Consider the following 27,902-nt stretch of genomic DNA (forward strand, 5'->3'; position numbering starts at 1 on the left):
TCTACAACAGTATTATGGGAGCTGGTAGCAGCAGAGAGATGGTGCTCAATATGCTCAATGCGGTCTTCCATATCATCCACTCTGTCCAGCAGATGGTTAATAGAGGTTCTGAGCTCTTTCTGCATGTCTGCCTGCAATGAGAGTAGCATGGCTTTCAGTGTATGCTCAGAAGCAGGACTATCTGAGGTGTTGTATGCAGCCAGCGATGAGTTGGAGTCACCAAGTGATCCTGTGGGACTACAAGTGCCAGCGCCATGTTGTCTCTTCACTAGGGGAGGCTTAGAGGGAGAGTGTGCTGGTGAGATGGCTGCCCTCTTACCTCTATCAGCCGGCGACATGGCAGGTGAGTGCTGTGGATCTCCGGCTTCCTCCATGTCAGAGAGGGTATCTTCCACTGCTGCGGGACCCGCCGAGGCCGCGGGCGTCTGCCGCGCTGTGAGGCCTTCATCCCGGTCGGCGCCATCTTGGGCCTGCTCGCCTGACGGCTTCGCATAGAAGTCCGTGAGTTTCCTTGCTCCGTGGGCGGCGGATCTACCTCGGGTCATGTCCCCGGTGATGCGGGGAGATCCCTGGAGCTCCGTGGGACAAAATGTAATGTCGGATGGCGCTGGATGCTTAGCGATGCTGCGTGGATGTGGAGAGCTCAGTGCTTAAGCGGCCATTCCGGTCAGCGGCCAAGCCACGCCCCCGGGGTGGATTTTTTTAAAGGCAAATAGACTGCAATATATTTTACCTTTACTTAGAGAATAAGTTGAATCACTGCTTAATTTAATGATCCAATCATATTTAATAAAAAAAAAAAATGAAAAAAATAAAATAATTCATTGCATGTGATTAAGTATTATGTGCAAAGTACATTTTTACCACATTCACTAAGCTATGGGGCAATTCTCTTCCCAAAGTAAAAATCCCCTTGCAAAGTAAACAGCCTAAGTTTTGGGAAATTAGAATGTGCTCTCTTAAAACAAACATTTGCTACTAAAAACAGCTATATTATTCTGCTTAGCCTTTAAAAAATTGCTGCAGAGAACATCTGACCATTAATTGAATCCCCAACATGATTACAGTATAAAACATAGACCTAAAAAGTAATAACATAGTAGTAAAGGAATGCCTTTGACTCTTTTATAGAAGAATTGACAATAAAGCCTAGTGAGAGTATACATTAAACAAAATAGTACAATAGTACAGCTCTCCAAAACATGCATGAAATTAACACGTATGAGGATAAGATTCCTGAGTACATTAGGCCTATGGCTATTTGGAATAAGATGCTCTCCTACTACAGGTCTGTCCGCAGGAGTTAAATTATACCCAAATCTTTGATGATCTAGAAGGATGACTGTATAATTTCTTTCTGGTGGACATTCAGACAGTAAGATGAGCATTAAAGATAAAAAATAAAAAAAATGTAGGGAATGAGATACTAGGAAGAGAGAAAGGGGTGAGAAGCAGGCAGTGTAGAAGAGGTGGGAATTGTGGAAGCTGGGTGTGAAGAGAATAGGGAGAGAGTTTGTTTTGGGGTTCGGACACGGAATTTAAATCAGGGGGATAGAAAAGTAGGGAAAAGTGTATAATTGGAATGGGGATTTGGAAGAGGAACTGTCTAGGGTGCTCTCTGACATCTTATGCAGACTGGTTGGAATGAGGGTCCGGCCCAGTTGTAGTCTATAGGCTCGAGTGAGTTACCAATTTAGGGAATCAGAAACCAGCAGGCCCAAGTGTGGGGTAAATTTGGTAGAGTTGTCTCTAGCAATGCTTATCAGTTTCTCCATGTCTGCTGTTTAATGGATATGTCAATGCCAGTCTGAGATCGTTGGTGAAGTAGAGGAACCCCATTTCAGAGGGATGCATCATCTAGCTGCAAGATGCAAGGCCAGTAATTTGTGGTAAGTGGATTTCGGACTCTGGGACTCTAGGCCTGGGATCCATGTTAACCACTTTCAGACCGGACCATTTTGCTGGTAAATGACCAGAGGTCTTTTTACACTTTGGCACTGCGCTGCTTTAACTGGTAATTGCGCGGTCATGCAATGTTGTACCCAAACAAAATTTGCGTCCTTTTCTTCCCACAAATAGAGCTTTCTTTTGATGGTATTTGATTGCCTCTGCGATTTTTATTTTTTGCGATATAAACGTAAAAAGACCGCAAATTTTGAAAAAAAATGATATTTTCTACTTTTTGTTATTAGAAAAATCCAATAAACTCAATTTTAGTCATACATTTAGGCCAAAATGTATTCAGCCACATGTCTTTGGTAAAAAAAAAGTCAATAATTGTATATTTATTGGTTTGCGCAAAAGTTGTCACATCTACAAACTAAGGTACGTTTTCTGGAATTTACGCAGCTTTTAGTTTACGACTGCCTATCTCATTTCTTGAGGTGCTAAAATGACAGGGCAGTACAAAACCCCCCCAAATGACCCCATTTTGGAAAGTAGACCCCCTAAGGAAATTGATAAGAGGCATGTTGAGCCCATTGAATATTTTATTTTTTTGCCTCAAGCGATTGAATAATGACAAAAAAAAAATTTTTTTTTTTTTTTTACACAAAGTTGTCACTAAATGATATATTGCTCACACATGCTATGGGCGTATGTGAAATGACACCCCAAAATAAATTCTGCTGCTTCTCCTGAGTACGGGGATACCACATATGTGGGACTTTTTGGGAGCCTAGCCGCGTACAGGGCCCCGAAAACCAAGCACCGCCTTCAGGCTTTCTAAGGGCGTAAATTTTTGATTTCACGCCTCACTACCTATTACAGTTTTGAAGGCCATAAAATGCCAAGATGGCACAAAACCCCCACAAATGACCCCATTTTAGAAAGTAGACACCCCAAGCTATTTGCTGAGAGGCATGTTGAGTCCATGGAATATTTTATATTTTGCCACAAGTTGCGGGAAAATTACAAACTTTTTTTTTTTTTTTTTTTTTTTCACAAAGTTGTCACTAAATGATATATTGCTCATGCATGCCATGGGCATATGTGAAATGACACCCCAAAATAAATTCTGCTGCTTCTCCTGAGTACGGGGATACCACATATGTGGGACTTTTTGGGAGCCTAGCCGCGTACGGGGCCCCGAAAACCAAGCACCGCCTTCAGGCTTTCTAAGGGCGTAATTTTTTGAGTTCACTTCTCACTACCTATTACAGTTTTGAAGGCCATAAAATGCCAAGATGGCACAAAACCCCCACAAATGACCCCATTTTAGAAAGTAGACACCCCAAGCTATTTGCTGAGAGGCATGTTGAGTCCATGGAATATTTTATATTTTGCCACAAGTTGCGGGAAAATTACAAACTTTTTTTTTTTTTCACAAAGTTGTCACTAAATGATATATTGCTCACGCATGCCATGGGCATATGTGAAATGACACCCCAAAATAAATTCTGCTGCTTCTCCTGAGTACGGGGATACCACATATGTGGGACTTTTTGGGAGCCTAGCCGCGTACGGGGCCCCAAAAACCAAGCACCGCCTTCAGGCTTTCTAAGGGCGTTACAGTTTTGAAGGCCATAAAATGCCAAGATGGCACAAACCCCCCCCCCCCAAATGACCCCATTTTAGAAAGTAGACACCCCTAAATTTAGGGGTACACTAGTGAGACTAGGTAATAAATGGCGGGTGCCCTGAAACTATAAAAAAATAACTAACCAACCAGCGTCACCTGTAACAGTTATATGGTGATCACTGGTGAAAGGGTTAACTAGGGGGCAATCAGGGGGCTTTATGCGGTAGTATATGGGGGTCCCTGGCGCTATAAAAAGCTGCGGCGAACCTAAATACCTACCTGCCTAACTAGCGTCACCTGTGACACTAATACAGCGATCAGAAAAACGATCGCTTATTAGGCTGGGTTCACACTGGAGCGATGCGGGAACGCCACGAATGCGCGGCGGGTTCCCGCATCGCATGCCTCCCGGCGGCAGTTCACACTGCCCTATGCGAACTGCTGGGAGTGTCAGTGAAATGTTAATGACACCCCCAGATCAGTTCGCATATCGCAGTGCGATCTGCAAACTTGGATCGCATGGTGTGAACACCCATGCGATCCGATTCTGCTGCGGACCAAAAAAAGGGTCCCGTGCGAGTTTGCGGCGGGTGCGGCGGGTGCGACACGAATTCAGCCATACTATCTGTATAGCTGAACTCGAATCGCACAGAGATCGGATGTGATTTGCACTGCAGTGCGGTGCGAATCACATCCGTTCTCATAAACCGCTGCAATGTGAACCCAGCCTTAGTGACACTGGCGACGGGGGGTGATCACGGGGTTAAACCTTTATTGGGGGGGTTAGGGGGGTACCTTAGAACTAAAGGGGGCTAACCCTAACTGCCCTAACAGTTATTAGTCACAAATGACACCTGCCGGGTGATCAGGGGGTTAAACCTTTATTAGGTAATAAATGGCGGGTGCCCTGAAACTATAAAAAAATAACTAACCAACCAGCGTCACCTGTAACAGTTATATGGTGATCACTGGTGAAAGGGTTAACTAGGGGGCAATCAGGGGGCTTTATGCGGTAGTATATGGGGGTCCCTAGCGCTATAAAAAGCTGCGGCGAACCTAAATACCTACCTGCCTAACTAGCGTCACCTGTGACACTAATACGGCGATCAGAAAAATGATCGCTTATTAGGCTGGGTTCACACTGGAGCGATGCGGAAACGCCGCGAATCCGCGGCGGGTTCCCGCATCGCATGCCTCCCGGCGGCAGTTCACACTGCCCTATGCGAACTGCTGGGAGTGTCAGTGAAATGTTACTGACACCCCCAGATCAGTTCGCATATCGCAGTGCGATCTGCAAACTCGGATCGCATGGTGTGAACACCCATGCGATCCGATTCTGCTGCGGGCCAAAAAAAGGGTCCCGTGCGAATTTGCGGCGGGTGCGGCGGGTGTGGCGGGTGCGGCGGGTGCGGCGAATGGCTGAACTCGAATCGCACAGAGATCGGATGTGATTTGCACTGCAGTGCGGTGCGAATCACATTCGTTCTCATAAACCGCTGCAATGTGAACCCAGCCTTAGTGACACTGGCGACGGGGGGTGATCACGGGGTTAAACCTTTATTGGGGGGGTTAGGGGGGTACATTAGAACTAAAGGGGGCTAACCCTAACTGCCCTAACAGTTATTACAGTCACAAATGACACCAATGCAAAAAAAAAAAAAAAAAAAAAAAAAAATGACATTGGTGTCACTGTGACTGGGGGGGCAGGGGTAATTGGGGGGGTGATCGGGGGGTAAAGGGGGGGTGTGAGTGTGCCTGGCATGTTCTACTGTGTGTGGGATGTGTTGGTGCAACTCACTGATCCGCTCTCCTCCGTGTCGGAACGAAAAATACCGACACGGAGGAGAGAATACATCACTTCCTCTCCTGTGTTTACATTACAGGAGAGGAAGTGATGTCACCGGGGATTTCCATTCGTCGGGAGCGATCGCGAGGGGGTGGCCATGAATGAATGGCCGTCCCCTCGTCCGGGATCGCTCCCGAACGAAAACCGACCGCCGCAGGCACCGGGCGGGGGCCCGATCGGGCCCCCGACCCGCGGGAGGCAAATCACGTACATGTACGTGCTTATGCCTGCCCGTGCCATTCTGCCGACGTACATCGGCGTGAGGCGGTCGGCAAGTGGTTAAAAGCCCAGATGGCACATTACTAGCCATGACTGCTCAACACTGGGAAACGCAAAACAGATGGTGATGTCATCAACTCAAGCCCACCTGTCTGGGGTCGCCTGCTATATTGTGTTTATTGTAAGTAGGTCTAGTGTGCCTCCTATGGGTCTTTCATCCAGTGTTAATTTAACACACCTATTGTCTGCTAACAAACTATTGAAGGTCATATTTCTACTTGTAATAATGTGTATTGTACTTTGTGAGTTTGATGTCGGCAAGTCTGACCTGGAATTAGATCACTGATTGTCCAGGTGGTTAGTTGTTTAATTAACTTAATGTTTATAGTGTTAACTATTTTCTATATACAGTTGCGTTTGCATAAGATAATGTGATCAGCCTCACCTGTGTGTGTGGTGTATATAAAGGCTGTATTCTGAGTGCGCATGCTCCGGAGCTCTGTAATGGCTGCTTGAGCCGGGAGCTCCGCATCACCCCTGCCCCACGAGCCTCACAGCGGGCACAACACCACCTGATTTTGGCCGCCTTCATCCCATCCCCCACCAATAACCCTTTGGAAGCCTCCCTGGATGCCAGACGAGACCTCGGGCAGATTTTGAAAAACTAGGCCGGGACAGATGTACCAAGATGGCCGCCGCCTTCACCTCCACACAGTCACATCTGGCCTCTGGGGAAAGCAAGATGGAAGATGGTGACCTAGGGAACCCCACCATACCCCCAGGCTCCTTCCCCAGCCTCCTCTTCTTGGCTGCACCATAGATGAATATGCCCGGTCCCCAGCCGGGCCTACTCCACCATTTCAACATGCAACTGCCTCCCCCAGAATGCCACACCAGGACCCATACTCCCAGCAAGAGGACCTTTTCCTCAAACTTTCTGTCCTCCTGGAGAAAGGACTGGCCAACATAGCCGCACAAATCACAAGAGACATTAAATCCGACTTTGCTAATCTGAGTTCCAGGATGGAGGCCATAGAAAGTAAACTGGACATGACTGTCTCCCACACTAATCAATATCCAAGTTCTGCAGGACCAGCTTGGCACTGCCCTGTTGAGGATTGACGACCTCGAAAATAGGTCCAGGAGATACAACCTTAGAATCCAAGGCCTCCCTGAGAAGATCACGGATATCCCCAATGCTGTACAAGACCTCATTAAGGAGCTTCTACCCAGTACCCCCCCACCGCCTAGAGTTGGACAGAGCTCACAGGGCCTTAGGACCCCCCAGAAAGAATGGCTCCCTGTGGAACGTCATTGTGAAGCCACACTTCTATGCCATTAAGGAGGAAGTCATGATACAATCCCACCTCAAGCAGCAAGTCACTTGTCGTGGCCACAAAATACATATCTTTGCGGATTTATCCCCCTCTACAATCCAAAAAAGGCGAGCTCTCAAAAAGCTCCTCTCAGTCCCCTTCAACATGACATTAAGTACCACTGGGCCTTCCCCTTTGCAGTTAAATTCACAATCCAGGGCAAAGCTTATGCCTTAACCAGCTTACCGGAAGGAGAGAGACTTTCCCTTCACTTCAAGTTGATCTCAAAGGAAGCACCTTTGTATTTCTCGGCAGCACCAGTGAGCTCTGCCAAGCGACCATCCCCAACATGTCCTGTCTCCCCCCTTTGGAACACAGGGAAGACCAAGAAATCCAAAGACGGCAGGCCCCCATAAGATGGATGATCAAGCCTTCCTTCTCTCCGCCCCCATTCGGACATCCCACTCTGGGACCATAGTCTCCGTTGTTGATGGAACTCTGGGCTCCCATCCTAAGCCGTTGATAGGATGACCCATTCATGTTTGCCTTTAGGAAAAACTTCCCCTGTTTTTTCTGTTCTTCATTATCTTGTTTTGATTCTCTCTTTTCACTGTTCACAAGCATTCTAAAAAAAATGACCGGAGTTCTCCCTAAAGGGACAGCATGAAATGCCCCAGATGTACTTGGACCTCTATTAATAGACCTCAACGTTAACCAATGGGGCTCACTTTGGCAGGCTTCCCAATACCCTTCAGGAACTCTTCTAGAGATACCAGGACTTTGTAAGCCATCCTGGCTGGAGATTTCTCGAGAGGCCTACTTCCAAGATCTCCTCAATTGCCATATATGCACTATTACCTTTACTAAAGTTCCTTTTTTTGCCAACTGTTACTGTTAGCTGTGTTAGTGTATATTTTTGGTCCACATAGAAGCAAGGGTCGGGGGTGACACCCTTAAGCCCCGTACACACGAGCGGACTTTTCAACATCCAAAGTCCGTCAGACCGAGTCCGTCAGACTATCCGATCGTGTGTGGGCTGCAACGGACTTTAGCTTCGCAAAAGTCTGACGGACTTTAGAAATGAAGCATGCTTCAAATTTTCCCGACGGAACTCCGCCGGACCCGGTCCCCTTCGAAAAATTCGCTCGTGTGTGTGCTACTCCGAAGGACTAAAACCGACGCTAGGGCAGCTATTGGCTACTGTCTATGAACTTCCTACGTCGAATCCAGTCGTACGTCATCACGTTCGACTCCGTCGGAGTTTGGTGTGATGGTGTGTGGTCAAGTCCGTTCGGTCGAAAAGTCCGCCAGAACTCCGTCGGAACTCCGTCGGAACTCCTTTGGAGGTCTGTCAGACTTAATCCCTCTCGTGTGTACGGGGCATTACGCCTCCACCTATCCCTTAGAAGTGGGTTTTCGCCTCTGTGGAATAGTTCAGTCCTCACTTACCAATGCCTTGTGTTGAGTATCTGGCAGGACTATTCCTCACCAGACGCCCTCAGTCTTCTCGGAAGACTTTGTTTTATGTAATGTTTGTTCCCCTCTTTCTTTCCCTCCCTAACCTCTTTCTCTAGCCAGTTATCAGGTTGTGTATGTCCTAAGATCTCGGACCTGGATCGAGACCAGCCTTACTCTCTTCCATGGCCCCGCCCGAAGAAGACATCAAAGGGTAAGTGACAGTTGCTGCAGTAGCTTTCCACCCCTCTGTCCCAATGACTGACTTAACCCCGACTGGAAAGGATCTCAGGGTAGCCACACACAATGCTTGGGGGCTGAAGTCCCCCAGAAAATGCAGAATAGCTTTTGAAATCTATCGCTCCCTAAAAACGGACATACAACCTAAATTCCTCAACTCACACTACCCAACATTTTACCTAGCAAATGCAGCAAACAAGACTAAGGGGGTAGCGGTTCTTTTCTCAAAGAACTGCAAATTTAACCACATCTCAACACACAGAGACCGCGAAGGTAGATATATCCTTGTCAAAGGCTCGATCGTAGGCAACATATATTTAATAATCTCCTACTATGTCCCCAGTAAAGGTCAAACTAAATTTTTTCAAGTGCTCCTTAAAACCCTGCTCCCCCTTGTAGAGGGCAAAGTCATCTTCGGAGGGGACTCAAATGTAGCCTTCAACCAGGGGCTTGACAAGTCTAGACCCCCACAGAACCAGCTAACACGACCCACTAAGGCCAGCTTGAACATAACAAGGTCCCTTTATGCCTACGGCCTGGTCGACATTTGGAGAGAGTTGAACCCCTTGAAAAGAGATTACACCCACTACTCCTTCCCCTACCAATCCTATGCCAGGATAGATTACACCCTTGTGCCCCCCAAATTTATCCCTTCAACGCACGAGGCAACCATCATTGATATTGCCTGGTCTGACCATTCCCTGGTCTGTCTCACCTTGCAAAACTCCCTCACTAGAACATCTGGGACACTTTCGCATCTTAACCACTTTCAGACCGGACCATTTTGCTGGTAAATGACCAGAGGTCTTTTTACAATTTGGCACTGTGCTGCTTTAACTGGTAATTGCGCGGTCATGCAATGTTGTACCCAAACAAAATTTGCGTCCTTTTCTTACCACAAATAGAGCTTTCTTTTGATGGTATTTGATTGCCTCTGCGATTTTTATTTTTTGCGATATAAACGTAAAAAGACCGAAAATTTTGAAAAAAAATGATATTTTCTACTTTTTGTTATTAGAAAAATCCAATAAACTCAATTTTAGTCATACATTTAGGCCAAAATGTATTCAGCCACATGTCTTTGGTAAAAAAAAAGTCAATAATTGTATATTTATTGGTTTGCGCAAAAGTTGTCACATCTACAAACTAAGGTACGTTTTCTGGAATTTACGCAGCTTTTAGTTTACGACTGCCTATCTCATTTCTTGAGGTGCTAAAATGGCAGGGCAGTACAAAACCCCCCCAAATGACCCCATTTTGGAAAGTAGACACCCTAAGGAAATTGATAAGTGGCATGTTGAGCCCATTGAATATTTTATTTTTTTGCCTCAAGCGATTGAATAATGACAAAAAAATATATATATTTTTTTTTTACACAAAGTTGTCACTAAATGATATATTGCTCACACATGCTATGGGCGTATGTGAAATGACACCCCAAAATAAATTCTACTGCTTCTCCTGAGTACGGGGATACCACATATGTGGGACTTTTTGGGAGCCTAGCCGCGTACGGGGCCCCGAAAACCAAGCACCGCCTTCAGGCTTTCTAAGGGCGTAAATTTTTGATTTCACTTCTCTCTACCTATTACAGTTTTGAAGGCCATAAAATGCCAAGATGGCACAAAACCCCCACAAATGACCCCATTTTAGAAAGTAGACACCCCAAGCTATTTGCTGAGAGGCATTTTGAGTCCATGGAATATTTTATATTTTGCCACAAGTTGCGGAAAAATTACAAACTTTAATATTTTTTTTTTTTTTTTTTTTACAAAGTTGTCACTAAATGATATATTGCTCACACATGCTATGGGCATATGTGAAATGACACCCCAAAATAAATTCTGCTGCTTCTCCTGAGTACGGGGATACCACATATGTGGGACTTTTTGGGAGCCTAGCCGCGTACGGGGCCCCGAAAACCAAGAACCGCCTTCAGGTTTTCTAAGGGCGTAAATATTTGACTTCACTCCTCACTACCTATTACAGTTTTGAAGGCCATAAAATGGCAAGATGGCACAAAACCCCCACAAATGACCCCATTTTAGAAAGTAGACACCCCAAGCTATTTGCTGAGAGGCATTTTGAGTCCATGGAATATTTTATATTTTGCCACAAGTTGCGGAAAAATTACAAACTTTAATTTTTTTTTATTTTTTTTCACAAAGTTGTCACTAAATGATATATTGCTCACACATGCTATGGGCATATGTGAAATGACACCCCAAAATAAATTCTGCTGCTTCTCCTGAGTACGGGGATACCACATATGTGGGACTTTTTGGGAGCCTATCCGCGTACGGGGCCCCGAAAACCAAAACCGCCTTCAGGTTTTCTAAGGGCGTAAATATTTGACTTCACTCCTCACTACCTATTACAGTTTTGAAGGCCATAAAATGCCAAGATGGCACAAAACCCCCACAAATGACCCCATTTTAGAAAGTAGACACCCCAAGCTATTTGCTGAGAGGCATGTTGAGTCCATGGAATATTTTATATTTTGCCACAAGTTGCGGGAAAATTACAAACTTTTTTTTTTTTCACAAAGTTGTCACTAAATGATATATTGCTCACACATGCTATGGGCATATGTGAAATGACACCCCAAAATAAATTCTGCTGCTTCTCCTGAGTACGGGGATATCACATATGTGGGACTTTTTGGGAGCCTAGCCGCGTACGGGGCCCCGAAAACCAAGCACCGCCTTCAGGCTTTCTAAGGGCGTTACAGTTTTGAAGGCCATAAAATGCCAAGATGGCACAAACCCCCCCCCAAATGACCCCATTTTGGAAAGTAGACACCCCTAAATTTACGGGTACACTAGTGAGACTAGGTAATAAATGGCGGGTGCCCTGAAACTATAAAAAAATAACTAACCAACCAGCGTCACCTGTAACAGTTATATGGTGATCACTGGTGAAAGGGTTAACTAGGGGGCAATCAGGGGGCTTTATGCGGTAGTATATGGGGGTCCCTGGCGCTATAAAAAGCTGCGGTGAACCTAAATACCTACCTGCCTAACTAGCGTCACCTGTGACACTAATACAGCGATCAGAAAATTGATCGCTTATTAGGCTGGGTTCACACTGGAGCGATGCAGGAACGCCACAAATCCGCGGTGGGTTCCCGCATCGCATGCCTCCCGGCGGCAGTTCACACTGCCCTATGCGAACTGCTGGGAGTGTCAGTGAAATGTTAATGACACCCCCAGATCAGTTCGCATATCGCAGTGCGATCTGCAAACTCGGATCGCATGGTGTGAACACCCATGCGATCCGATTCTGCTGCGGACCAAAAAAAGGGTCCCGTGCGAGTTTGCGGCGGGTGCGACACGAATTCAGCCATACTATCTGTATGGCTGAACTCGAATCGCACAGAGATCGGATGCGATTTGCACTGCAGTGCGGTGCGAATCACATCCGTTCTCATAAACCGCTGCAATGTGAACCCAGCCTTAGTGACACTGGCGACGGGGGGTGATCACGGGGTTAAACCTTTATTGGGGGGGTTAGGGGGGTACCTTAGAACTAATGGGGGCTAACCCTAACTGCCCTAACAGTTATTACAGTCACAAATGACACCCGCCGGGTGATCAGGGGGTTAAACCTTTATTAGGTAATAAATGGCGGGTGCCCTGAAACTATAAAAAAATAACTAACCAACCAGCGTCACATGTAACAGTTATATGGTGATCACTGGTGAAAGGGTTAACTAGGGGGCAATCAGGGGGCTTTATGCGGTAGTATATGGGGGTCCCTGGCGCTATAAAAAGCTGCGGCGAACCTAAATACCTACCTGCCTAACTAGCGTCACCTGTGACACTAATACAGCGATCAGAAAAACGATCGCTTATTAGGCTGGGTTCACACTGGAGCGATGCGGGAACGCCACGAATCCGCGGCGGGTTCCCGCATCGCATGCCTCCCGGCGGCAGTTCACACTGCCCTATGCGAACTGCTGGGAGTGTCAGTGAAATGTTAATGACACCCCCAGATCAGTTCGCATATCGCAGTGCGATCTGCAAACTCGGATCACATGGTGTGAACACCCATGCGATCCGATTCTGCTGCGGGCCAAAAAAAGGGTCCCGTGCGAATTTGCGGCGGGTGCGATGCGAATTCAGCCATACTATCTGTATGGCTGAACTCGAATCGCACAGAGATCGGATGTGATTTGCACTGCAGTGCGGTGCGAATCACATTCGTTCTCATAAACCGCTGCAATGTGAACCCAGCCTTAGTGACACTGGCGACGGGGGGTGATCACGGGGTTAAACCTTTATTGGGGGGGGTTAGGGGGGTACATTAGAACTAAAGGGGGCTAACCCTAACTGCCCTAACAGTTATTACAGTCACAAATGACACCAATGCAAAAAAAAAAAAAATGACATTGGTGTCACTGTGACTGGGGGGCAGGGGTAATTGGGGGGGTGATCGGGGGGGTGTGAGTGTGCCTGGCATGTTCTACTGTGTAGTGTCGTGTTGGTGCAACTCACCGATCCTCTCTCCTCGGTGTCGGAACGAAAAATACCGACACGGAGGAGAGATTACATCACTTCCTCTCCTGTGTTTACATTACAGGAGAGGAAGTGATGTCACGGAGCATTTTCATTCGTCGGGAGCGATCGCGAGGGGGTGGCCATGAATGAATGGCCGTCCCCTCGTCCGGGATCGCTCCCGAACGAATACCGACCGCCGCAGGCACCGGGCGGGGGCCCGATCGGGCCCCCGACCCGCGGGCAGGCAAGGACGTACATGTAAGCCCTTATGCCTGCCCGTGCCATTCTGTCGACGTACATCGTCGTGCGGCGGTCGGCAAGTGGTTAAAGTGGTGTTGCCACCAAAAAATTAAAAGCTGCTTAAAATTCGCAAAAAAAAATAAAAAAAATAATTGGCAAAAAAAAATTTACTCACCTCTAAATAACTGTTGCTAGGGGGTCCCTTGTAGTCTGCCTTCTTCATTGCCCAGGCTGGTGACATCACTTCCCCTCATGCCGCACATTCACCTGGGACCTGTCACGTGTCCCAGGTGACTGTACGGAGTATCACGGCACCCTGCGCCGAGCGGGGAAGAGGGGGGGGGGCTTCGTTCCCCCGCATCGCTGGACCCTGGGACAGGTACGTGTCCGATTATTAAAAGCCAGCAGCTGCAGTATTTGTAGCTGCTGACTTTTAATTTTTTTTTTTAGGGGGTACCCCACTTTAATGAATCTATCCTGAGTGACACCATCAATAAAACAGACATAGAGAACACTAAAAAAGCAATACTTAATTCTTAACAATGTACAAAACATCTCCCCCAATAGCCCATAAAGTAGCTATCAGGGGCAAAATTATCAGTAGAATGACCTGACTCAAAAAAGAGAGGCTAATAGACATTAAAAACTTGGAAAACAAATTTGCTGACCTGAAAATCCAACACAAGAAGTGCCCTTCCAAAACCCTAGTGGAACAACTGGAAGCTACCAGACTAGAACTCAAATTGGCTCCCACAGGAAAATGGGAAGAAACATATCCTGGAGTGGAGCAAAATTCTACCATCGAAAAAGACAAAATTGGCTCTAGGCTAGCTGCTTTTTCACACCTGCTCCCTGCCAAAGATCAGAGTCGTGGGACAACCCCCCCACAGCCAACCCCAATAAGATACTCAATGCCTTCCAAGAGTTTTACAAACTCTTTAACTCGACTCATGCAGACAAAGGCCCCGATATTTCCAGATTTATCCAGGATCTCCCAATCCCAACACTTTCGTCTGAACATAGGGACATTCTGGAGGTCGACTTTTCTGTTGAGGAAAAAAGGGAGGTCATAAAGAACCTCAGAGCAGGTTTAGCCCCTGGACCTGATGGACTTTCTGTACCATACTACAAGGCTTTTGCTGACATACTAGCACTTTTCATGGCAATTTTTTTTTTAATACAAAGGCTAAAGGTTCTTCTTTAGATCCTCAGTTCAATACCACCTACATAACAGTAATCCCTAAACCAAACAAGAACCCGGAGGAGGTTGAGAACTATAGACCCATCTCCCTCATAAACAACAACTTCAAGATATTGACAAAAATTCTAGCCAATCGCCTTGCCTCCTTCATTGATATGTCCATAATGACCAAGTGGGGTTTATCTCGGTCAGACAGGAGCCAGACCAACTCAGGAGGGTCATTGATGTAGTCTCCCTTCTTCAATTGGGTTGGGACGGAGGCCCCAAACAAGAAGGGATGCTTCTATCCCTAGACTTACACAAGGCATTCGACTCCATCAAATGGCCCCACATATTCACAATCATGGAACAATGGGGCTTCAGTCAACATTTCTTAGGTATTTTGCACTCCCTTTATTCCACCCCTAAAGCAATGACTCGGTTCCAAGGACACTACTCAAAACCGTTTAGTATTTCCAAGGGGAAAAAGACAGGGATGCCTCCTTTCCCCCTTAATCTTTGCTATGGCCATACGTTCCAACTCCAACATTCGAGGAGTCTCGTGTGGAGCCCAGACCCATAAATAGGGCCTTTTTGCACATCTCACATCTCCTTAGATCTCAGCAAGGATGCCAGGTCATGGGTAAAAAGAAAAGATCTAAGTGCTCACCGTTTAAGTATAAGATTAAATTTTTGTGTTCAAACACAAACTACTCACATAAAGATGATAAAAACACAGCATGTAAATCCGGCAATCGTGTTAGTTCCGTAGGGCAGCAGTGGGTGACGTCATGCATACCTCCTCCCCCATACGCATTACGTTCAGTCAGAACTTCGCCGTCACTGGACTCATCCCCCTTCCCTTCGTTAGCAGAAGGAGGCACTTGGGGAAGGGGGGATGAGTCCAGTGACGTCAATGTCAGTGACGTCACCGGGCCTCAGGCGGAACTCTCTGAAGACCCAGAAGCCGGCGGAGAGGTGAGTACCGATCAAAAGAATTTTCACAGCCCTAATATATATATATATATATATATATATATATATATAGATATAGATATTTTTTTTTTTAATGTCTGCTATAAAACATCCAATTAAAAAATGGAAAAAATCCAATTTTTTCATCAATTTAGGTCAATAGGTATTCTGCTACATATTTTTGGTAAAAAAAAAAAATCCCAATAAGCGTATATCGATTGGTTTTCACAAAAGTTATAGCATCTACAGACTGTGGAATATTTTTGTGGAATTTTTATTTATTTATTTTTTTACTAGTAATGACGGTGATTAGCAAGTTTTATCAGGACTGCGACATTGCAGCAGACAGATCAGACACCTAACACTTTTGACACTTTTTAGGGACCAGCGACACTAATATAATTATCAGTGCTAAAAAAATGCACTGTCGCTGTACTGACACTGGAAGGGAAGGGGTTAACATCAGGGGCGATCAAAGAGTTAAGTATTTTCCTAGGGAATGCTTTCTAACTGGGGGGGGGGTGCTTTGACTGGGTAAAGAAAGAGATCCGTGTTTCTTAGCAGAAACACAAGATCTACATCTTTCGCTCTCACAGAACAGTGATCTGCCTTGTTTACATAGTCAGATCGCCGTTCTGCCTTTCTGGTGAACAATCGGCAGGTCCCGGTGGACGTTGCATCCACCGGACCTGCTGATTGGATTCTGCTGTGTCCAATCACAGCGGGAGCGGCTTGCCGGTGGTGTGCACCCGCCCAAGACCTTGTGGATGAAATCACGTACAGGTACGTGATTTCGTGCAGCCGGGCCACCCTGCTGCAGTATATATGCATGGGGCGGTCCTGAAGCGGTTAAAAATGCCATGCAGCCATCGCAGGAGTGTATGCAAATATACAGAAAGTGGCTGTAAAAAAGGCTTTGGGAGACCAGCAGCATTAACTGTAGCAAAGGATGAAAAAAAGGGTGAAAACTAGAATTTTATTTAAAAGAATTGGTAGTTGTTTATGATGCACAGTTCTTTGGAAAACTAAATGTCTTTTAGTTTCTACTTTAATTACAAAAACAAAGTGTGTACTTTGATTTTAAGCAATCTTGCATAATATCAGTGACAAAGTTAAATAAAGGATTAGCCAGAAGCTAAATGTTAAGTTAAATATCAAAACTTTAATATATTCATAAGAATTTGGCTTTTACTACAGGACCTGTACAATGAATAATGAAATGATTAATCCAATGTCAATAGTTGGGCAGAAACTTAAAGAAAACTTCATATTAAAAGTTAGATATTCACAACATATTATTGATGCAGCTAACCATTGACAAACAACACCCACACAGAATGAAACGATCAATGCCGATCTAATAATCCCAGCTTCACAAACCTAAGCAGAGATAATTAGATAAAATAGCAAGTTTTGCATTTGTTTCATACTGTTTTGAATCAACAGTACATTTAGAGTGGGGATTAAAACAGTGCATCTAACTCAAAGTCCTAATAAAATGTAATATTTGTATTCCTAAGAGCTTCCATCTGCTTATCCAGAATAATGGAGTGCATATCTCCAGCTTTAATGAAGGAGATGAATGGAACATGTCACTCCTTGTCTTGCATTCTAAAGATGTCACCCACAAACATTTTGAAGCTGCCTGCCCTTACATTACCAGCATCATTATGACTGATAATCTTTGGCTTTTAAGTTGAATAATTCTCTCTACACTTTTTAAAACCCAACCTTGAAATGTTCTGCCAGAAAGCTCGTACTCATGTCAGGATGTTCTATTAGAGTCTATGTTTAGCTAACTGCAAGCCTTTTATCTATAGACATATTCAGACAAGATAATTGTAATAATTCGCTCAGAACAAAATGAAAGCTTTCAGAAGATTACATTCTAAATAAAAGATGCTTATTTATTTAAATAACAATGTTACCTGTGCCCACTGATTTTTCCTTCTCAACCCTTTATTTAAGCAGAAACTTTTTATTTATTTATTTATTTATTTATTTATTTATTTTTTTAGTCCATTAAGCAGTACAAATACTAACAACCTGCATTTTCATTTTTAAACCTGATATGAAATATTTACATCATGTTTTTTTAATGGGTCGCAGGAAAAACCCCTTTGTGTGTAGCTATTTCTAGTGCAGAGTGCCCTCTTCAGGAGCTCATGGCAATTACATTTACTACAAGGACTTCAAGGACACATCTTGCAAAGATCATTTGGTTTCAGAATATATAAAACACATAGATAACTTATCTTTCTGATCTCTATAAATCACAAAGAGTACAAACACATGCTCTGCTCTGAAAATTACTTCCCTGCTCTGTTGATTACACTTCCATGGCACAAAAAGCAACTATGATGTTTCCCTTTAATTTCCCCACACAGAAAGAGAATAGCTGACACCATAGGCATCGTTAAGGGGTGGCTATTAAGGCTGGAGCCCCTAATGTGGGGCCAATAGCCCCGAGTGTCTAAGCAGGTCCAGCAATCACTGTAGAGAAAGGGAGAGAAAGGAAGGACAGCAGTGGCGGCAGCCGCATTTTACTCTGTGTGAGTCGGCCATTGCGCCACTGCCCACTGCACTGACTGTTTTTGGCATAGTGATATGCCACCCAGCCTGAGGAAAGCAGCAGGAGTTCAGGAGAATGGCGGCTGTTCTCAATTCTCCTTGTATGGAACCGGCACGGCAATGCCCCCTTCTCCCTCCAGAGTCACACTGTGTTAAGCAACCAGCAGGAGAATAGAATAACAGCCGTGGTGGCTGGGAGTGGGACAGAAGAGAAGAGAAGATTAAAAGGTACCAGGTCAGGTAGGTCAGTGTATGTCAGATAGGTAGGTCAGTTTGTGTCAGTTAGGTCAGTGTATGTCAGCCAGGTAGGTCAGTGTATGTCAGCCAGGTAGGTCAGGGGGTGTCAGGTAGGACACTGCGTGTCATGTAGTCAGTGCATGTCAGCCAGGTAAGTCAGTGTGTGTCCTATAGGTCAGTGTATGTCAGGTAGGTAACACCTCCCCCTCCACACAACCCCACCGCCTGCCATCCCAGTGTATGTCAGATAGGTCAGTATATGTCAGGTAGGTCAGTACGTATCAGGTAGATAACACCCCCCTTCACACACTCAATTCCACCAGCTGCCCGACCCTCCCCCCCCAGTGACGGGTCCTGACTTCTTGCCACCTAGCAACGCCCCTGGCTGACACCCCCTTAAAGAGATTTATCAACAACTTGGAAAACCCCATCTTAAGAGCTTAATTTAAAACTCTACTGATAAAACTATGTTACCTAATACCTGTGCAATTGTTGCATAAATCAGGCTTAAAGTGATTGTAAAGGCTTGGTTTAAATAATAAAAAAAAATAACAAACATGTTATACTTACCTCCTCTGTGCAGTTGGTTTTGCACAGAGCAGCCCATATCCTCTTCTTCCTGGGTCCCTCTTTGCTGCTCCTGGACCCTCCCTCCTTTAAGTGCCCCTCAGCCAGCAGCTTGCTACAGGGGGCACCCAAGACAAGTCAGAGCTCCGTGTATCCATTCAGACATAGAATGTATTAAGATAAAAAACCTTCTGCCTTTACAACTCCTTTAACTGCTTCCCGACCTCCGGCCGTCAACTGACGGCCAGGCGACGCACCTATTGTGGCGGGAGACCGTCATATGACAGCCTCCCGTTTAAACAGGGAATGCACGTGATCGTGTGCACACATCCCTGTTTCTTCGGTGGCGGCGTGTCACTGAGACACCGCTCGCCGCCGAAGGGGGTGAACAGCCATTGGTTATGGCTGTTTACCACGTGATCGGCTGTGATGAAGTCTCGGCCGATCACAGATGGTCACACCCCCACTGTGCACGATCGCGAGCGCGCTGCACATGCACGTCGGTGGCGGCGTGTTCCCCGGGAACACTGCTCGTCACCGACACTGGTAAACAGCCATTGGCCGGCTGTTTACCCACGTGATCGGCTGTGATCCTTTCAAGCCAATCACTAACATGTAAACAAACCGCGGTAACGAGATGTTACCGGGTTCTCCTCCTCACACACCGATCGTGTGTGACGAGGAGATTGCGGTAACATCTCATTACCGCTTACAGTGTACACCAATCCCACTGATTGCCCCCCAATAAAGAGGACCTGTCACCACCCCTCATAGTACCTGTCACTCACAGTCCATCAGAGTACCTGTCACAGTCCATTAGAGTACCCGAGTACCTGTCACAGCCCATCAGAGTACCCGAGTACCTGTCACAGCCCATCAGAGTACCCGAGTACCTGTCCCAGCACATCAGAGTACTCGAGTACCTGTCACGGCACATCAGAATACCCGAGTACCTGTCACGGTCCATCAGAGTAACCAAGTACCTGTCACGGTCCATCAGAGTACCCGAGTACCTGTCATGGTCCATATGAGTATCCGAGTACCTGTCACAGTCCATATGAGTACCCGAGTACCTGTCACGGCCCATCAGAGTACCCGAGTACCTGTCATGGTTCATTCGAGTACCCGTGTACCTGTTCTAGCCCATCAAAGTACCCGAGTACCTGTCACAGCCCATCTGAGTACCCGAGTACCTGTCACAGCCCATCTGAGTACCCGAGTACCTGTCATGGTTCATTCGAGTACCCGTGTACCTGTTCTAGCCCATCAAAGTACCTGAGTACCTGTCACAGCCCATCTGAGTACCCGAGTACCTGTCACAGCCCATCTGAGTACCCGAGTACCTGTCCCAGTCCATCTGAGTACCCGAGTACCTGTCCCAGTTCATCTGAGTATCCGAGTACCTGTCCCAGTTCATCTGAGTACCTGAGTACCTGTCACAATTCATCTGAGTACCTGAGTACCCGTCACAGTCCATATGGGTACCTGAGTACCTATCACCGCCCTTCAGAGTACCCAAATACCAGTCACCAGGCCATCAGAGAACTTGTCACCAGCCCATCAGAGTACCCGAGTACCTGTCACAGCCCATTAGAGTACCCGAGTACCTGTCACGGTCCATCAGAGTACCTGAGTACCTGTCACGGTCAATTAGAGTACCCGAGTACCTGTCACGGCACATCAGAGTACCCGAGTACCTGTCACAGTCCATCAGAGTACCCGAGTACCTGTCACGGTCCATCAGAGTACCCGAGTACCTGTCACAGTCCATATGTGTACCCAAGTACCTGTTCTAGCCCATCAAAGTACCCGAGTACCTGTCACAGCCCATCTTAGTACCCGAGTACCTGTCCCAGTCCATCTGAGTACCCGAGTACCTGTCCCAGTCCATCTGAGTACCCAAGTACCTGTCCCAGTCCATCTGAGTACCCGAGTACCTGTCACAGCCCATCTGAGTACCCGAGTACCTGTCACAGCCCATCTGAGTACCCGAGTACCTGTCCCAGTCCATCTGAGTACCCGAGTACCAGTCCCAGTTCATCTGAGTACCCGAGTACCTGTCACAGTTCATCTGAGTACCTGAGTACCTGTCACAGTTCATCTGAGTACCTGTCACAATTCATCCGAGTACCCGAGTACCTGTCACAGCCCATCTGAGTACCCGAGTACCTGTCCCAGTCCATCTGAGTACCCGAGTACCAGTCCCAGTTCATCTGAGTACCCGAGTACCTGTCACAGTTCATCTGAGTACCTGAGTACCTGTCACAGTTCATCTGAGTACCTGTCACAATTCATCCGAGTACCTGAGTACCTGTCACAGTTCATCTGAGTACCTGAGTACCTGTCACAGTCCATATGAGTACCTGAGTACCTATCACTGCCCTTCAGAGTACCCAAATACCAGTCACCAGGCCATCAGAGAACCTGTCACCAGGCCATCAGAGTACCTGAGTACCTGTCCCAGTTCATCTGAGTACCTGAGTACCTGTCACAGTTCATCTGAGTACCTGTCACAGTTCATCTGAGTACCTTAGTACCTGTGACAGTCCATATGAGTACCTGAGTACCTATCACCGCCCTTCGGAGTACCCAAACACCAGTCACCAGGCCATCAGAGAACCTGTCACCAGGCCAGAGTACCTGAGTACCTGTCACCAAGCCATCAGTGTACCCAAGTACCTGTCACCAGGCCATCAGAGTACCAGAGTACCTATCTGCAGCCCATCAGAGTACCAGAGTACCTATTTGCAGCCCATGCCTCATAGAATATATGTTGGGGTGTTTTCTTTCCAAAATGGGGTCATTTGTGGGTAATTCCACTGTCCTGGTGCTCCAGGACCTTCAAAAGTGTGATAGGTAGGAAAGAAATGAGATGTGTCATTTATGCTCCTAGAACGCCTGAACGTACTACTTCAATCTTCGGCCTCTCTATGTGACCAGGCTGTGTAAAAGTCCTACACATGTGGTATAGCCATACTCGGGAGGAGTAGCAGAATGTGTTTTGGGGTGTCATTTTTGCTATATACATGCTATGTGTTAGAAATATCTTATAAATTGACAACTTTGTGTAAAAAAAAAATGCGTTTTCATTTTTTTCCACATATTCCAAAAACTTCTGGAAAAAAATGAACCGTTCAAAAGACTCATCATGCCTCACAGATTATACGCTGGGGTGTTTGCTTTCCAAAATGGGGTAATTTTATGGGAAATTTCATTGTTGGTGTTCTGTATGTGGCCATGCTGTGTAAAAGTCTCACACATGTGGTATCGCCATAATCAGGAAGAGTAGCAGAATGTATTTTGGGGTGTAGTTTGTTGTATGCATATGCTGTGTGTGAGAAATAACCTGATAATATGACAATTTTGTAAAAAAAAAAAAAAATAATAATAAAAAAAAAATCTTCATTTTGCAAAGAATTGTGGGGAAAAATTACAACTTAAAAAAACTCACCATGCTACTTACTTAATACCTTGGAATGTCTACTTTGTAAAAAGGGGTCATTTGGGGGGTATTTGTACTTTCCTGACTTGTTAGTGCCTCAAGAAATGAGATACACCTGATGTACTGAAGGCCTGATCAGATGTGATCATTTTTCAGTGATTGGCACCATAGTTGTATAATCTATAACTTTCACAAAGACCAAATAATATACACTAATGTGGGTTATTTTTTACCAAAGATATGTAGCAGTATAAATTTTGGCCAAAATGTATGAAGAAAAATTACTAATTAGCAAAAATGTATGACAGAAACAAAGAAAAAGGCATTTTTTTCACAAAATGTACGTTTTATTTTATTTATAGCACAAAAAATAAAAAACCCACTAGTGATTAAATACCATTAAAAGAAAGCTCTATTTGTGTGGAAAAAAGAACACAAGTTTCATATGGGTACAGTGTTTCACGACTGAGTAATTGTCATTCAAACTGTGAGAGCGCTGAAAGCTGAAAATTTGTCTGGTCAGGAAGGGGGTGTAAGTGCACTGTATTGAGGTGGTTAGACTGTTACTAAACCCAGGAACTCTGGAAATCCTCCACCCTACTGAGTGCCCCCAATAGTAAGCCTCTTCTATGGGGGCACTCAAGCAGGCTCGCTCCCTAGCCTAACTCCTGTTAATAGACATTGACATTGTCCATTTTACACACACAGAGTGTGATTTGGCCCGGCCCCCTCTTTCTCCTCTTTGGCTTACTGGCTGTAAATTGACACCAGCAGGAGCCAATGACTTCTGCTGCTGTGTGAACTGATGAGGAGAGAGAGACCCCCAAGAGCTGCTGCTCTCATGCACATTGCTGGACCCAAATGGGGCTTAGGTAATTTTAAGTGGGGAATGGAGGAGGAGCTCCATCTATAAGACTTTTTACTTTAATGCATTAATGGGAAAGAGAATGAGTATAGGACTGTGGTGGAGAACTTTTTCACATGGCATAAGGATAATCATCTGTATCTAAATGTGACAAGGACAAAGGAGCTGGTTGTGGATTTGAGAATGAAGAAGGCACAGATGACCCTTGTCTCCACCCAAGGAGTGGATGTGGATGTAGTAGAGAGTTACAAGTATCTGGGAGTGCACATAATAAGCTGGACTCGAGTAAGAAAACTGAGGCACTCTATAAGGAGGGCCAAAGCCGACTCCATTGTTTTGAGGAGACTGAGGTCTTTTAACATCTGCTGGACGATGCTGAAGATGTTTTATGAGTCTGTGGTGGCTAGCACTATTCTGTATGCAGTGGCACGCTGGGGAAGCAGGCTTAGGGTGGCTGACACCAACAGACTCAAAAAACAGATTTTCAAGGCCAGTGATGTTATTGGATTAGAGCTGGAGTCTTTAACAACAGTCTTGGAGAGGAGAATGTTGTTCAAGGTATTTTAAATCATGGAAACTCCTCCAATCCACTACACAATACAGTGGTCATTCTACGGAGTACCATCAGTGACAAATTGTTACAAGCATGATGCACGACAGAGTGACACAGGAAATTATTTTTACTTGTGGCCATCAAATTATATAATTCTTCTCTGTGAGGGAAGTATGAAGCTTTAATGTGCTTTATCATCAGGATATTTATGTCGTTTTTATAGTATGTTGGCATTATAATTATTATTTGGGGTAATGTTACAGAAAGTGGTGTATTTACATTTTGGTCTTTTGATTTTCTCATTTCAATCTGTTATTTATTCTATGTTGTATTTTAAAAGTATGGATGTTTTATTGGAGTATAGTTTTAATTTGTTTTATTTGTACTAATTGCTGTTATTGGTAACTTTATTGTGTCATTGTTGAATGTAGCTGTAAATCAATCATTTCACTTTTGGTTTATTAAAGCATTCGTAAATCAGAATCTGTATCTGAATTATGCAATGCATTAAAAAGGAATTTCAGCATTTTTTTTTCAAGAATCATACTTACAGTATATAGGTGGATGCAGAATCGGTGCATCCCTTGCTGGCTATAAGACTGAGAACTAAGCGATCGAACACCAGATGGTCAGTCACCGGCTCTCTGCTCTGCCCCACTGCACTTACTGGAGTGCTGGGCTGTGGTAGGGGCGGAGTGAGAGTGGCTGGCTCAGGCTCTCAGGAGTTTGCTAAGAGGCTCAGACAGGTGGCGGGGTCCAGGGTTGTGGGCAGATCCCAAACATATTTTCATGATCTTGACCCAGCCTGGACCAGCTCTCTGATGTCAGCCAACAGAGGGCTTAGGGTGGCTGTCTGCTAAAAAGAGAACAAACTGCACTTCTGTGATCCACATGGGAAGTACAGCCTAACGAGCTTTGGTTGTACTTTTCCTTTAAGGTAAACAACCTTAGGCCTTTAGACCCACTTTCATTATATCTAGGAATTTCTAGAGGGCCGTGATAACCTACAGATTACTAGAGAGCTAAGCAATGTAAGGTTTACCAGAGAGCTAAGTGATCTATCTGGGATTGATAGTGAGCTGTGAATGCACTCTAGATATTGCTATTGATCAGTGGCTAGCTAGGGATTGCAAAATAGTTGAACAATCTATGGATTGCTGGAGAGTTGTAAATTCTATATAATAATAGAGATCTAAGAGGAGGTGTGAAAAAGAGCTTACAGCAGTCTAAATGCAAACCAAGTACTATTGGATGGGGTCGCAGAATAAATAATAAGGGTCACTTTAAAGCAGACAAGTGTGTCAGGATATTAACTAAAAGCTTCAGTTGTCAGCTCATATCTTAGCATTATCTCTTACTGCCCCTGGAAGCATACATTTACATCCATTCTTTAATGCAATTCCCAAGGAATGAGAGACTGAACAGCAGGTTCAGGCATTGCCTCACTGATATTGAGGGGCACGCTTTTGAGCATGCAAAAAAGGACTTCAAGAAATTTGTTATCTGGCAAGAAGTCATTGCTATGAAAACAATTGAACTGACTGAATTATTAAGTTATCCAGTACCTACAATGCTTAGAGGGAGGCAAACCCTGAATAGAAAAAAAAAAGAGAGAGAAATGCAACATGACTAGAAAAATCACAAGTGGCAAAAACTAGAAAGAAAAAAAAAAATAACTTTGGATACTTCTTCAAATACATCTACATATACAAAGGAAAAGGGAACAATCCAAAATAACTAATAAAAAAATATATAACTTTATTGACCAATCAACCCTTAGAAAACAATAATGTGAACCCACTAACAAAGTATAAAAATATATAGAAAAACAAACAAGACAACATTAGCATCCTTGCAGTAGACCCACAGGGTCTTTCAGACCTTCAATTGTAATCAGAACCTATATCTGGTTAGAGCTCCACCAGACACCAGACTCTCTTGGTATCCTGGAATAAATTCCAATCCACATATCTAAGTGCAAACCACAGCACATGGTACAGGAACCCACTTGAATAATAATAATAAAAAATGTTGTCAATACCTGCAAATGTTTCTTTATAAGTGAAAAAAAATAAACAGCTCCACCAATAATCAATACAGTACTCAATAACTGAATTTGCATTCATGTTTTTTTTTTACAGTTTTCTTTTTACAGTTTTTTTTATTTAAGTGGTAGTATAACATTTAATAAAAATGTGCATCCCTGAAATACAAAAGTGAAGGCATACTTTTTTTTTTCATTTTACTATACATAAAATAACAAAGGCACTATTAAAAGATGTTGTCTAGTTTGATATCATATTAATTCTTATGCTAACAATAAAAAAATTCATACCTTTCTAATTCCTTCAGAAGGGCTGGAAACACAGTTATCAGCTCCATTGTTTTTGCTAATAGTCCTCCACAGTTCTGCAAATGTGCTGTCTTGTTCCAGAGTGTTTGTTCCTTTTGCTTTAAAGTACTCATAGACTGCAGAATCCTTAACTGTACCATAGGACAGATCCATTTGTTTAGCTAAGTCATGAAATGTTCTGCAAAAGAATAAGACCAGCATATCTGTAAATGAAATATTTTCTTAAAAGAAAAAAAAATGTAATACAGGTCATGATTAAACATATTACATGCATACTTCTTTATAACCCCGGCAAAAAGTATGAAATCACCACTCTTGGAAAATGTTCATTCAACTGTTTAATTGTGTAGAAAATAAAATAATCAGACATACCGCAAAACTAATTTCATTTAACATTCCAACCTTCTGGCTTTAATAAACACTTAAAAGAATAAAAAAAAGAAAGAAAACTGTAGTCAATTGCAACTATTTGTGTAGATCAAGCAGAAAAAAATAATATGCAATCACTTAATTCTGAAGAAAATATGATAGAATCATGAAAAAACACTATAATACACCACTAGTACTTTGTTGCACCACCTCTGGCTTTTATAACAGCTTGAATTCTCTGAGGCATGGCTTTAACCTTTGACAAACTGCATTCTTCATCAAGCTCCAACTTTTTCTTATTGCAGTTGCCAGGTCAGCTTTGCAGGTTAGACCCTTGTCATGGACCATTTTCTTTCATTTGCACCATAGATTTTCAATTGGATTAAGGTCCGGACTATTTTCAGGCCATGCCATTGATTATATGTCTTTCTTGAAGGAAAGTTTTCATGGCTTTTGCCCTATGGCAAGATGCATTATCATCCTGAAAAATGATGTCATCATCGCCAAACATCCTTTCAATTGATGGAATAAGAAAAGTGTTCAAAATCTCAATATAAGCTTGTGCGTTTGTTGAAGATTTAATGACTGTCCTCTCCCCCGTACCGATGGTGGAAATACATACTTAAAACATTTCATTGGAACAGCACCAAAACAAAAGTTCCAGCATCATGACCCTGGCCAATACAGATTTGTGATTCATCACTGAATATAACTTTCATCCAGTCATCGACAGTCTATGATTGCTTTTATTTAGCCCACTGTAACCTTGTTTTTTTTCTGTTTAGGTGTTGATGATGGTTTTCATTTCGCTTTTCTGTAAATAAATTCCATTTCCTTTAGGCGATGTCTTACAGTTCGGTCACAGACACTGACTCCAAATTCTAACCATTTGTTCCTTGTTTGTTTTGATGTGCATATTCAGTTTTAAGGCATATTGCCTTAAGTTTTCTATCTTGACTCTTTGATGCCTTCCTTGGTCTACCAGTAAGCTTCCCTTTAACAACCTTCCCATTTGATTTGGTCCAGATTTTAGACACAGCTGACTGGGAACAATCAACATCTTTTGCAACATTCCATGATGATTTACCTTCTTGAAGAAGTTTTATAATCCTCTCCTTTGTTTCAACTGATATCTCTTGTATTGGAGCCATGACTCATGTCAATCAGGTTGGTGCAACAGCTCACTAAGATGTGCAAGCATTCTTTTTTAACTGCAGACTAATTAGAAAATGTAATCTGATGAAGATGTTTGTTTTAGAACTACAAAGTTCATGGTGATTCCATGATATTTTCCTTATAATTCCATATTTCCCCCCCCTGCTTGATCTGCAAAAACAGTTGCAATTAACTACAGTTTTTTTTTTTTTTTAAGTGTTTCTTAAAGCCAGAAGATTGGAATGTTAAGGCTGAGTTTACACTTGCTGTGGCTCACAGCAGTGTTCTAGTGAGTCTCTG

The 27,902-nt window shown here is 44.2% G+C and overlaps 1 protein-coding gene across 3 annotated transcripts in view; it reads right to left on the reverse strand.

Annotated features, from left to right (window-relative positions):
* GRID1 (glutamate ionotropic receptor delta type subunit 1) overlaps positions 1 to 27,902 on the reverse strand; it is a 1,763,123-nt gene that overhangs the window by 170,195 nt on the left and 1,565,026 nt on the right. For all 3 annotated transcript variants that reach the window (XM_077454598.1, XM_077454599.1, XM_077454600.1), the window contains exon 13: positions 26,061 to 26,256. In XM_077454598.1, coding sequence (XP_077310724.1) covers positions 26,061 to 26,256 — 196 coding nt within the window. The remainder of the gene's footprint in view (positions 1 to 26,060; positions 26,257 to 27,902) is intronic.

Source organism: Lithobates pipiens, unplaced genomic scaffold, assembly GCF_037356315.1.
Source record: "Lithobates pipiens isolate NorthernLeopardFrog02 unplaced genomic scaffold, aLitPip1_a1.2 Scaffold_25, whole genome shotgun sequence".
Classification (NCBI taxonomy): Eukaryota; Metazoa; Chordata; class Amphibia; order Anura; family Ranidae; genus Lithobates; species Lithobates pipiens.